Source organism: Citrus sinensis, chromosome 5, assembly GCF_022201045.2.
Source record: "Citrus sinensis cultivar Valencia sweet orange chromosome 5, DVS_A1.0, whole genome shotgun sequence".
In the NCBI taxonomy this organism is placed as follows: Eukaryota; Viridiplantae; Streptophyta; class Magnoliopsida; order Sapindales; family Rutaceae; genus Citrus; species Citrus sinensis.
The window spans coordinates 27531691-27544281 of record NC_068560.1 but is presented as its reverse complement, the minus strand read 5'-3'; the positions used below and the strand labels follow the sequence as shown (position 1 = coordinate 27544281).

The 12591-nt window shown below is 34.3% G+C and overlaps 2 protein-coding genes across 3 annotated transcripts; both read right to left on the bottom strand.

The window, feature by feature from the left end:
• Positions 1 to 381: 381 nt before the first annotated feature.
• Positions 382 to 4329, bottom strand: LOC112495536 (putative disease resistance protein RGA3). Of its 2 annotated transcripts, none has more exons than XM_052441742.1 (3): positions 1159 to 4329; positions 873 to 1043; positions 382 to 769 (listed from the first exon to the last, which is right to left on the bottom strand). In XM_052441742.1, the coding sequence occupies exon 1, from the start codon at positions 4115 to 4117 to the stop codon at positions 1220 to 1222; it is 2898 nt and encodes a 965-aa protein (XP_052297702.1). In that variant the 5' UTR covers positions 4118 to 4329; the 3' UTR covers positions 382 to 769; positions 873 to 1043; positions 1159 to 1219. The 2 variants fall into 2 exon arrangements, with proteins under 2 accessions (XP_052297702.1, XP_052297701.1); XM_052441741.1 differs by having other exon boundaries at positions 873 to 1008; positions 1159 to 4328.
• A 1712-nt stretch (positions 4330 to 6041) lies between these two features.
• Positions 6042 to 6701, bottom strand: LOC127902403 (uncharacterized). The gene has a single exon (XM_052441312.1). The coding sequence runs from the start codon at positions 6699 to 6701 to the stop codon at positions 6042 to 6044; it is 660 nt and encodes a 219-aa protein (XP_052297272.1).
• Positions 6702 to 12591: the final 5890 nt, after the last annotated feature.

Genomic DNA, 12591 nt, shown 5'->3' with positions numbered 1-12591 from the left:
TGCAGCTTATAATTGCCGGCTATAAAATTCAAAACGGATCCTAAATCTAGAAGGTGCAAATGCCGCCGAAATTTTTAAACTTTGGATGGTAGCTTAATTTGGTTGTTATTATTTGATTATTTTATGGTGATATTGTGTAATGAGCTATTATATAAGACTTCATTTGGAAGGACACGAACAGCTACGACGTACTAGATTGTAATGGGATTCATTTAATCACGGATGCACGAGACCAAGTGTTTATTGTATAGAGAGATATTTTGTCTTTAAAGTTTTGGAATTATACCGTCAGTTATTTTATTAAAAAAAATGAAAATAATTTGATCAGCCACTAGAGATTTGCTTCAGTGATTTTTTCAATACGATGTACAAACAATAAGCTATCAGATGCAAATATATATAAGATTTATATATTAAATCTTGTTGAATCCCCTCCTCTGTTCACAGTTCACTGTCGGAACTCAGAATCGACGACACATTTATAATAATTAATTTCTAAACTGGTCAAAAGAATAACAAGTAATAAAACAAAAAGAAACCAAATCTGAACCCTCAAAATCAAGCAGTTTGGCCTCACAATAGCTCTCTTAGTCTAGAGCTTTCCCTCGTTGATTCTCTTTGGAAATACAAGACTCACAAACTTTTTTTTTTAAAAAAAAAAAATCCAATACCTAATTACAAGTTACTGAAAATCTATATAACAGATTAAAAGAGCATGTGCCTGTCCCAATTCCTGCTCTGCTACGCCATTTTCGTAATTCGTTTTCGGCTGAAAAGATTGCATTCCCCAAAAAATTAATCAGTTAGACTATGTATATATAAAATGAAGGAGCAGAGAGCAAATGAGAAGGAAAGCATATATAATTACTAACCAGAGTTAATTTGATTCCTTATTGGCACCAATAATTATATTTTAATTCCTGCTGAATCCTCTCCTCTGCTCAGTGTTGGATTAGTTTCATCTCAGCCTCGCGTCTGTCCGTTTTCGATTCGCTCCTAATTAATTGGCTGAAAATGGGAATTTTGTTTAATTTCAGTGCAGACTGCAGAAGGCAGAGGAATTGACGACACACTTTAATTTCTAAAATGGATTAAAAAATAACAACTAATTAATAGAGTGAGCACGCAATGCAAGGGGGAGATCTAGAAAGAAATTACCCGTGGCGGTAGCCGTGGTTGATTGTAATTTGTAATTGCAACCGCGCGCTTTGAGAATTCCTTAAGCAATGAAGACGTCGGGAATATGGCGTATCTTAGGCCAGTCCTCTCCTGTCTCCTTTCTGCAACGTTCTTCTAAAATAGGGCATTCCCCAATCGTCAATGCCTGCAGTGTTGTCTTCTGAAGAAGGCGATCGGGCAGTGCTTTTAATTTAGGGCATCGCCGAATTGACAAGGAAGAAAGACGTGGCATGATCATGATTTCTCCATTTATTGCCGTCCCGAAATCCCACTCTTCCAATACATCCATTTCATCAAATCTGAGCTGTTTCAATTTGGGAAAGGCAATAACTGAGGAGCCATCCGTATCGCTTTCTACTCCCAGAAATTCGTTACCCACTCTTTTCACGCTTTGCACTCCATAAATTTCAAGAACTTCAATGGATGGCAGTTTTCCCAAAGGAGGCAAATGCTCACAATTTCGGCACTCGAAGAGACTTAAAACCCTTAAATTGGTTAATGACGTGATCCAAATTTTGGGGACAACATTCCTCCTCCCTCTGTATTGATAAATCCGTAATTCCTTTAAATTAGGAGGTGGTCCCAAGGCTTCAAGAAGCCGTTCATCTTCATCCTCTTCATTGTCCCTCCTCCCAGCTTGTTCTTCATCTCCATCTCTTAAATGATCAAAATGAAGTTCCAAATTAGACAGATTTTTCTTTTTCTCAAGTTCAGCCCTTCTAGCCTCACCCGCATCTGACACATCACCCAGCCCATGTATCCTACAATATCGAAGGAGGTTAAGCTTTTTAAGAGATCCAAGGCTACATGCTCTGTCGTACCCTCCACCCACAACAAACTCTTTCACTATCCGAAGCCTGATTAATTCCCCAATCCCTACCGGCAAGTATCTTAAAGAATAAGTGCCATCATTTTCCAAATACATTAGCTTTCTTAACTTCCCAATCCCTTGAGGTAATTCTCTAAGATTTCGACAATAACTAATGTCTAAATGTTCTAAATTATACAACTCACACAACGTCTCCGGTAATTTTTCTATCTCCCGTTGATGGGCCAAATTAAGGTATTTCAAATGTAATAAGTTTTCTATATTTGTTCGAACTTCTTTGATGCAATTCTCACACAACCTCAAGCTATGCACCCCCAATGTTAATGCCCTTAAACAAGTTAATTTATCAAATAATTGAGGTAGGACTTCGCTAGACCATGAATATTCATAACTTTCAACTAAGAGGCTACGCAATCTTTTAACATGATCCCAAATGGAGATTGAAACTAAATGCCTGCCATCTAGATTTAACATTAAATGAAGGACTTTTTTCTCCCCAAAAGACCTCATAAATGAATTTTCCCCACCATGAATTTGTAATGCAAAACATTCATTCCTACACAAAAATTGGGCAAAGTCGTGCACTATATCATGCATCTTGCACACATAATTTTCACCCAAACCATATCTCCTAAAATCCTGAAAGAATGAACGGCTAGCTAAGATGTTGAAATATTCTTCACCAATGTCCTCCATTTCTTTGGTTCCTTTCTTACTAAGGTAACCTTGTGCCATCCATAGGTTAATTAACTCTTTTTTCTGTATTTGATAGTCTTTCGGAAAGATGGCACAGTAAGTGAAACATTGTTTTATTTTAGAGGGCAATTCATTGTAACTCAATAGTAGAGGGGCCAAAAGGCCTCTCTCAACCTCTTCTAGTTCCCAAATCTCACTTTCTAAGATATTTTGCCATTCTTTTTCAGTGTTTCTAGATTGCAGGAGACTAGCAATTGTCTTTGCAGCTAAAGGTAAGCCCTTGCACTTTCTTACAATTTGTCGGCCCATATTTTCTAATTTTTCACATTCCTCCATTGACCTACCGAAAAATGCTAACTGCTCAAACACTGACCAGCATTCTATTTCAGACAATACGTTGACATAGATAACATTAGTTGATCTCATACAACGGGCAACTATTTCCTTACGCGTGGTAATCAAAATTTTACTTTCATGGAGGCCATTCTTTAAACATTTATAGAATGGTTCCCATTTATAGTAAACTTCATTCCATAAGTCGTCTAATACAAGAAGAAATTTCTTCCCTTCAACACATTCTTGAATATGTTGCATGAGAGATTGAAACTCACCAAAGTTAGAGGCAGAACCTGTTAGAGATTCAATGATTGCTCTGGCGATCCTGAACTCGTCAAACGGCTCTGACACACAGACCCATATTCTTTTCTCAAAATTTCTTTTAACACCATCGTTATTGTAAGCAAATTGAGCAAGAGTAGTTTTGCCTATGCCCCCCATCCCAACAAGTGAGATGATACAAGGGCCTTTCTGTTCTTTACTACTCTCACATAACAACCTATTAACGAGTTCGTTCTTCTCTTCTTCTCTACCAAATATCTCGGACTCATCAATTGAAGAGATACTTGGTACTCGTTGATCCGTTCTCTCATTACTCTTAATAACATTCACAGCAAAACCAAACATGTCTTTTTGTTTGGCAATATCATCAAGAGTTTCATTGATTTCCTTTATCTTCAGAGCAATATCACGACGTAAGACAATTGGTTTGCAGCCAAAGCAAGAGGTAGTAGGAAAGAAGGAACATACCTTCTTGTTAGGATCGAGAGCATCATTCTCGTGATCATCCACTCCATCGATTTGCAGTTTGAGCCTTGCAGTGTTCCACTCACCCAACACATCTTCAATGTCGTAACATGCGTCTCTGAGTTGATCGAGCCAGAGTCTGACAGTTTCCTCCTTTACTTGCCTTTTCTCTGCATCATGGAGCACAGCTTGAATGGCTCGGAGATTGCTGTTCAGCTTCTTCACTTCCTTTCCGACACCCGTTACCAGCTTCACCTGTTCCTTTGTCTCTGCAGCAGCCATGGCAGTCAGCTGCTGCAAGAGAGGGGAAATGATCGCATCAACAACCATGGTGAAAGAGGTAAAAGAGAGAGAGAAGAGTTTTAGCAACAGTAATTAATGCTGAAAGAAATGAAGGAGCTAATAATGTGGTGAAAATGCAGCCGTATTCTTTCAATTCTTATAGTACTGCAAGCAAAATTCCGATTTAGAAATATTTCATTTCAGCCCTTTTGAAAGAAGCTGCTGTTATTATTATTACTATTTTTTTTAATAATAGCAAAGAGTGAAAATGACATACAGTTGTGGACAGGAAATAATAAATTGTTAGGTCCTACATCGGCGATTCACGCAGTATATGAACTTGACAAAGTTTTCTATGATCTCTTTTTAAATAATTGAACAAGTTGTTAGATAATTATACGTGTATTATTAGCTTAGAAATACCTTGACCATCTCTTTGTTATTTTCTTCTTCTTCTTTTTTTTCCATCAAAATTTGACTCGTTTGCATAATTAGTTGAAAGGAGAGAATGAACATACAATTAAACTATGAAAACGCTGCCACATAATATTCTAAGATTCATATCGAACCGCTTTATTTAGATTTTGTCATTTTAGCAGATTTCTGATAGTGGGAGTTTAGAGTTTAATCTCTAAATTTGATTGTGGAGTGTGAAAAATCAAATAATCTTTTCTACTAGTGTTTCAACAATAATAGATGACAATTCATCATCAGTTATTTCTCATTACGTATAAAATGATCAATCTAGAGCTAGATGTTCACATATTTTTCTATTTCTAATCATTTCAAAATTTAATATAAACTTTAAAAAAAAATTAATCTGTAATAAAGTGACATAAATATAAAAAAACGAAAATAAAAAGTAAAAATTACAATGCTGAAAAAAGACAAAAACCTTTGTTTGTTCTATTCATGGCATCTAAATATGAGAACGATGGGTTGATTGTCATTGTGAACTACCATATAATTGCAACGTGTGAATACTATCAAAGTTATAATAATTCATGGACCCATGCATCCTCTGTTTTTCTAATTATTCCGCGTAGAAGACTAAAGTTTAACGTGTGATTTTCAGATTCATTGTCAAGAGATTTGAACGTTTTAACGAACAACGCTTAATTTTCTTTTTGATGGAGCACAATAACAACTTGAAGATTCCTGGAAGTTGCCTGCAGTTCAAATATTTTTCTTCAGACGAAAACCATCAATAATTTTCAAACCTTTTCATTTAGTATTCTTAGATGATACTTAAGACTGCTAATATCTTCTTATTATCACCAAAAACTTTGTAACTTTGTAATTTTCACTATTCATATGTAGTGGCAGACAGCGGTGGCCAATTAAGGGATGAAGACTACTACTCCACCGAGTAAATCTTGACACGTGTGCTTTTTCTAATTACATTTTTGCAATGGCAATTAATGCTGAAGGAAATGAAGGAGCTAATAACGTGGTGAAAATGCTGCCATATTCTTCCAATACTTATACTGCACGCAAAATTCCAATTTAGAAATATTTCATTTCAAAAGAAGTTATGGCTATTGTTATTATCTTTCTTTTCTTTTCTTTTTTTATTTTTTATTTTAACCAGTGTAGACTGGAAATATTGTCAGGTCCTCCGTCTGCGATTCACGCGGTATATGAACTTGACAAAGTTGTTATATGATAATATGATATAGGACCATATGTTGTCTCTTTTCAATATTCGATAATTGAACGGGTTGTATATATGGGTCCGCTTATAGGGTCTTGCTATGTTACAGTTTGTGTCTGTAACAGCACATGACGTGACAAATAATTTATTAAGAGTGCGCCATGTGTAAAAATTTAATGATCCAATTTGGTAACAAGATTCTTTTCACCCGTTATTATTAACCGGTTGCAGATGACTTACTGAAATTACAATTACGTTAAACAGTGTTTGACTGTGAAGTGTTTTTTTTTTTTGAAAAGAAAGTAAACCTTTCATTCCTTAGGAAACAACACAATTCATTACATTCTGCACTTCAGCTGGAAATGTGTCAACCCAGACATCAGTGGAAGAATTCCTTAGAGCAAACTTTGCTAAGGCATGGGCATAAGTATTACAGGTTCTAGGGATAAAAGAAAATTGGACTTGCTGGAATTCCTTACTTTCCCTATGAACATCAGACAATATCCAGTGAATTTCTGTTCTACTGCCCTTAGTGTTGTTTAGAAGCTCTACCACTTCTTTACAGTCGGATTCTCCTATCAAGCTAGATGAAGAAACTTGTTTAGCCACCTGCAGCCCCCAAAGGATAGCTTCTGCCTCTGCTAAGCTGACTCTCTCCCTGAACTGAGCTTGCTTGATTCCTACAGCTAGAATCGTTCCCTCTGCATCTCGGACAATTGCTCCCAGCCCTGTCTTCTGGTCTTTGCTATTCACGGCTGCATCTACATTAAGTTTCAGAACATTTTTGGGGGGGGGCTTCCATTTCTGCTGATCAATTCCTCTATCCTTAGTCCCATGAACATTTCCTGGCTTGCTCACTCTTTGGTAGGCCTTTAAAACTGATTCAGCTTTTGCTGCTAAAATTCTTGAGTCAGATTTCTTTCCTTCGAAAATGAATTTATTTCTTGCTGACCATATCACCCAGTAGTAGACTACCATCAGTTCTGCTTCAACAATAATAATCTTTACTATTTGTTTTTTATTTTGTATAAATTTAACAAACTAGAGTCAGATTTATTTCCTTCGAAAATGAATTTATTTTTTGCTGACCATATCACCCAGCAGTATACTACCATCAGTTCTGCTTCAACAATAATAATCTTTACTATTTGTTTTTCAACAATAATAAATAACAAGTCATTACTAATTATTTTTTATTTTGTATAAATTGATCGATCCAGAGCTGGATATTTACATATTTTTCTATTTCCAATCATTTCAAAATTGAAATTTTGATGGTTTTTTTACCCCCCATAACCCACCCACCAAAAACTTTTTTCATTTACTTTAACTTCGTAGTTTTCTTAGAAGATACTTAGAACTGCGAATATCTTCTAATTATTGTTTTAAAAATCTCAGTTGCATGCCCAATTAACTAATCAGTAGCCTCAGTTCGACATATTTAAAACACACACAAAATTTTTAAAAAAAAATGACACAGTGGTTTGATGACTTTGTAATTGATACATTCAGGAAATGAAGAGAAAAAAGAACACACGCACTTATGACGATCATTGCAGATGATATAATAGATGTAAGTATTTGGTAGCAATTAATTAACTAATAGTCTTATCAAGTAATTGTTTTGGACTCGAATTAAGCAGCTCTGCACTGCCCTTGGATAATTCCCCTGCTTAAAAAACATTGTTTTAAAAATCTCAATTAACTACATGTCCAATCCCAACAAATCAGTTTGACATGCAATATTCTTTTCAAAAAAAAAAAAAAAGGATCGACCAGCACAGCAATTTTGGTACAATGACTTTGTTGTAATTGAACATCATTAGAAATTTAATAAAGATTAGAGAGCAACGAGAAACCGCAATTAAACTAACCAATTGGATTATTAAATCTTAAGTCTCTAGCACCGTTCCGTTAATCCTCTGATCGATCGCACAGTCCTGTCTTGTCATGTTTCCTTCTATGCATAATCGATTCATTTACTAAATGAAATTAATCAATTTGAATATATATAGTTGAACTTTATGTAATTTTGTAGCTTGCAGAGTATGATATCTTTACCGCGTGGGTTTGGACATAACTGTTATAAACTTGGTCAGTTTAACCTATGATATTATATAAATATTCAAGTATTCTTTTGGAGAGAAGTAAATTCACTCAAATTTAAAAAAGGTTGGTACAGATAAAAATATTTCATGTTTTATTACCTAATAATATTTGAATTTTAAGGTGCGTTTGGTATTGTTTTTGTTTTGGTGTTTTTTGTTTTTTAATAATGAAGCAATCTAAAATTTGTTTGGATAACTTGTTTTTAAATTGTATTTAATTCTAATAGAGAAAGATTTGTTCTAATTTTCCAACTGAAGAAAAGTGGAAAATAGAAAATTGATTTTTTTTTAATTCTTCAAATGAATCCCATAATCCTACTTGCACAATAAGAAAATAAAAAACCTATTTACTTTATAATACAAATTTTCATTTATTTAATCATGTTTTTTCTATGATGGTAATATATTATTTTAATAATTTTTAAAGAACTTTGATATTCTCTAAAAATATATATTTTATCTCATGTTTATAAAATAAAAAATTTACAATAGCAAAAAAATATATAATGATTAAAAAAACTTAGTTTGTTAAATTTTTTCATTATGATATTTGGTTTCACTCTCATTCAACGTGTTCACTTTTTTAGACAAAAAATTATCTACATTTTTAAAATAAGTAGATTCCAGTTGTTAAAAAATTATCTACATTTTTAAAACTCTTGACAATGACATAAAACATTTTGTACTTCTTAAGTAGATTCCAGTTGTTCTTGTTCTGAGACAACCAAAAGCATTATAGCAAACGAAACCAAGCCAGCCCAGTTTCCAGTAAAGGCAACAGCCCTATGCTATGCTAGCCTTTCGGTCTGAGTTGGCCCATTTACACCCTTGTGAACACAATGCCTTTTTGGTCATCCATCAGACAAGGTTGAAAAAGGAACTAAAACTGAACAGTAGAACAGATTACCTGGAGGTGATGGTATATGCAGCCGTTTGAGGCCTCCTAAAAGACTTCTCCTGATCCCTTGAAAGTTATGAATTAAGACAGTAGGCCAGTCTGCTCTTGTTCCCTTTCTGTAAACTTTCATTTAAAACAGGACAGGACAGGACATTCGCGAATCACCCCTGCAAACCAAATCCAAGGCAAAATTGATCAATGCGATTTAGTAAGTGAGCCTTGAAAAGTCATCACACAGCTTAAAAGCCAAATGAATTAGGACTTGTGATTGGGGTAATGGTTTAAAGAAAATAATAAGCAATCCCCACTCAAAGCCAAAGTAACAAAGCAGAAGAATATGCTAATTAACCTCAACCGACATCAACTTAATTTTGATCGGCGACCAAAGCCTCAGTGGTCTTCTCAATTCCACCTCTGGTAAATAGAATGGGATCTGCACCAGCTGCTACCACCTGAATGAGTACCAAATCCCCCCCCCCCCCCCGCGCGTGTGAAGTTAACATCAAATGAAGGATTTTTTTCTCCCCAAAAGAGCTCATAGTTGACTCTTCACCACTACCACTATGAATTTCTACAGATAAACATTCTACATAAATATTGGGCAAAATCGTGCACAATATCATGCATTTTGCACCTAAAGATTTCACAATCGTCACCTCTGTCAAAATCCTGAAAGAATGAACGGCTAGCTAAAATGTTGAAATACTCTTCATCAATGTCCTCCATCTCTTTGTGTCCTTTCTCACTAAGGTAACCTTCTAGTTATAGCTTACTCATAGTAAGTTTCACTACAAGAAAAAGTACCTACTATGACAGTCCTCTATCTGACAGTTTTTGGTCTGGAGGCCTACAACAATAGAATCGTGATAGAAATATCGTTTATTAAGAAATTATGATATATTGGTGATATAAATATCATATATCATGAAACTATGATAGACTAGTGATAAATTATTTGGCTATCAAGAATAAACGACTGATTTTTTATGTTGACTTTAATTGCGCGGGTTTGACTTAATTTTTACAAATATTATATTACTAAAAAAGAAGTGAAATGATGCCGTCTCTGTTGTATGTTTTGCAAGTGTTTGAGGAAAACAGAAACGTTAATAACAAAAAACAATGTTGAGTATATCCCGGCACGTCCGTGGGCCCCACTTGTGATCTTCATCAATCCACTCCGGGAAAAAATCTTCCCACTTTTTATCCTCCCCCACATGGTCGAAACGTATGTGAACAGTTTCAACATGCATGTCGCCACGTACGCTATTATAATCATCATCATCATCATCATCGTTTATATTTACTAAACCAACTTTAATTTTGTGACCCTTGATGTGTTTTTCGACAATATCGAGCCATTTGGGTCTGTGTAATAAGTGGTTAGTATTATACTTATTATTTGGCTCGTAAGCCAAATGGGGCTGTTGTTTAGGTTTGAATGACAAAACGACAAGGAAAAGCGAGAAGGAGAGGAGAAGAGAGATCATGAAGAGCTTTTGACTGAAATTTGTGGGTTTGTTGGAAGCAGGTGGTGAAGATGACGATGAAGCTGCAGCCATTAGATTTTGCTTCACGTCTTTGTTGAAAGTTGAAAGATTTGTTTTGAGTCGACATTTTGTTTTAAGTTTTATCCAACGAATCGAATTGAAATGAAACGATTGCATGGTAGCACGTTGAGCGTTGTCAAATTGTCTTCTTATGTGTAGGTATTTTATTTTCACGCCCATCTGATTTATTAAATGCAATTCCTTTTTTTTATGGGATATTATTATTTTACTACCAAAGTTATTATGACATTTCATGTCAGTACCATGATTTGTCAAAAAATGCATTTTACTACCAAACGTTTTCCTCATTATTAATTCATTACCATTTCGTTAATAACGTTAAAAACTTGCTGATGTCATAAGGGCATTAAACACATTTCCAGTTGTAAAAGTAAAATTGTGTGTTAATTTGATAGATAAATTATCATTTTTACCAAGTTTTTAGGGGAATTATCATTTTACTATCGAATATTTAGGAGAATTATCATTTTACTATCAGACTCTTGGGGGGTAAAATCGACTTTTAACTCAATTTCCGTTAAACATTAACTTTTTTTTAACGGAATGGTAGTGAATTGATAATGGCGCAAATGTTTGGTAGTAAAATGTACTTTTCGGTAAACTATGGTACTGACATGAAATGTCAGAATAACTTTGATAGTAAATGATAATTTCCCTTTTTTTATTAAGATTAAAATATACTTCTAAGTTGTCAAATTATGCTCTTGTTATCTTATATAACAAGGTAATAAACATAATACACTTGTCACCCATTTCCAACTCCCTCACAAATTTCCGCGGCCATTAGATTGTTATTAAGCAATTGTTATTTACGTATATTTGTTATCTTTTTATGCAAGATAACAAAACCCGTCAAATTATGAATAAAATATTTTACACTACACAAAAATTTACACTATATAGGAATAAGGTTTTTTTGAATAATAACAAAAAGTACAAGTAAATAAAATATACTTATTTAAGCTAAACGCTATATAAGAAGTTCCTTTTATGTACTAGTCTCTCTCTCTCTCTCTCTCTATATATATATATATATATTATGTATTACGCTGGAAGATTAAGCCATTCCAACATTATGTATTACGCTGAAGATTAAGGTTGACTTCTCTGCCAATATTAGTGGCTATCGACAACGATCTACCATAGCCTTTGATAGCCCTCTTAGATTGGCCCGCTAAAGTCGGTCCGCCCATGATCATTCGGACATACATGCCTTTCTTATGTCCAGGGGGTACCTCTCGTTCAAGACTGTCATCAGCTACCCGCTTGCCCTTATCCTGCTCCGCGGATTTCCGAGCTTCTCTCATGCCAGCAACAAATTCTTTGAGGTACCCGCTAAGAATCAAAGATTCAATTTCCTCTCTCAAGGTAAAACACTCGGTTGTGCTATGACCAAAGTCCTTATGGAACTCACAATACTTCAGGCTACGCTTTATGTTGGGGTACTTCTTCATTGGCTTAGGAGGATGGAGGAGGCCGCTATCCCGAATATAGTAGAAGATCTGCTCTGGGGATCGATTCAGTGGGTGCACTACAAGAAAAATAAGATTTTATTACGAAGAATATTAGTCACTAAAAATAATAAATTAGTCACTTTATATTTTTTATGAAAAAAAATGAATTGTCACACGTTAGTCGTAGAAAGAACGTCTTAAAAGGTTCTAGCGACCAAAATTATTTTCGTCACTTTAAGAACATGATTCTATGAAAAACATAATTGTCTTAAAATTAAGTTAAAATTGTCACGAATAGTGTCTAAAATGGTCAAATTAGAGATTCAAAAATGCAATCAATGACACTTCATATCGGTCATAATATGTGGTTTATAGTGACTATAATATTTGTCTTAAGAGTTTGTAAACATAGTCGCAACAATTACTAAAATCGTCATTTTAGAGGTTTGACAATACAATTAGCAACGCTATTTTTTTGTTGTTGAAGTTTACATATCGCGACATTTCATAATCGTCCCAAGTAGTTTTCATTTGTGACAATATTTGCTAATACAATTAGTAATTAAATTAGTGTCAACTTTATTTTAATGACAATTTATTTTACTATTACATGACTAGTTAAATTGTATCAAAACATTTTAAGTGACAATTATCTATTGTCATAAAATGTAAGCATTCGCAACTATAATATTTAGTCAAAAAAATTAACATGTTGTGACGTATTCTTTCGTTGCAAAATATATGTAATATAGTCTAACATTATTTTTAATTACAATGCACTTTATTATTTTATGACTATTTATATGGTATCAAAAAAGTTTAAATGACTACTTTCAA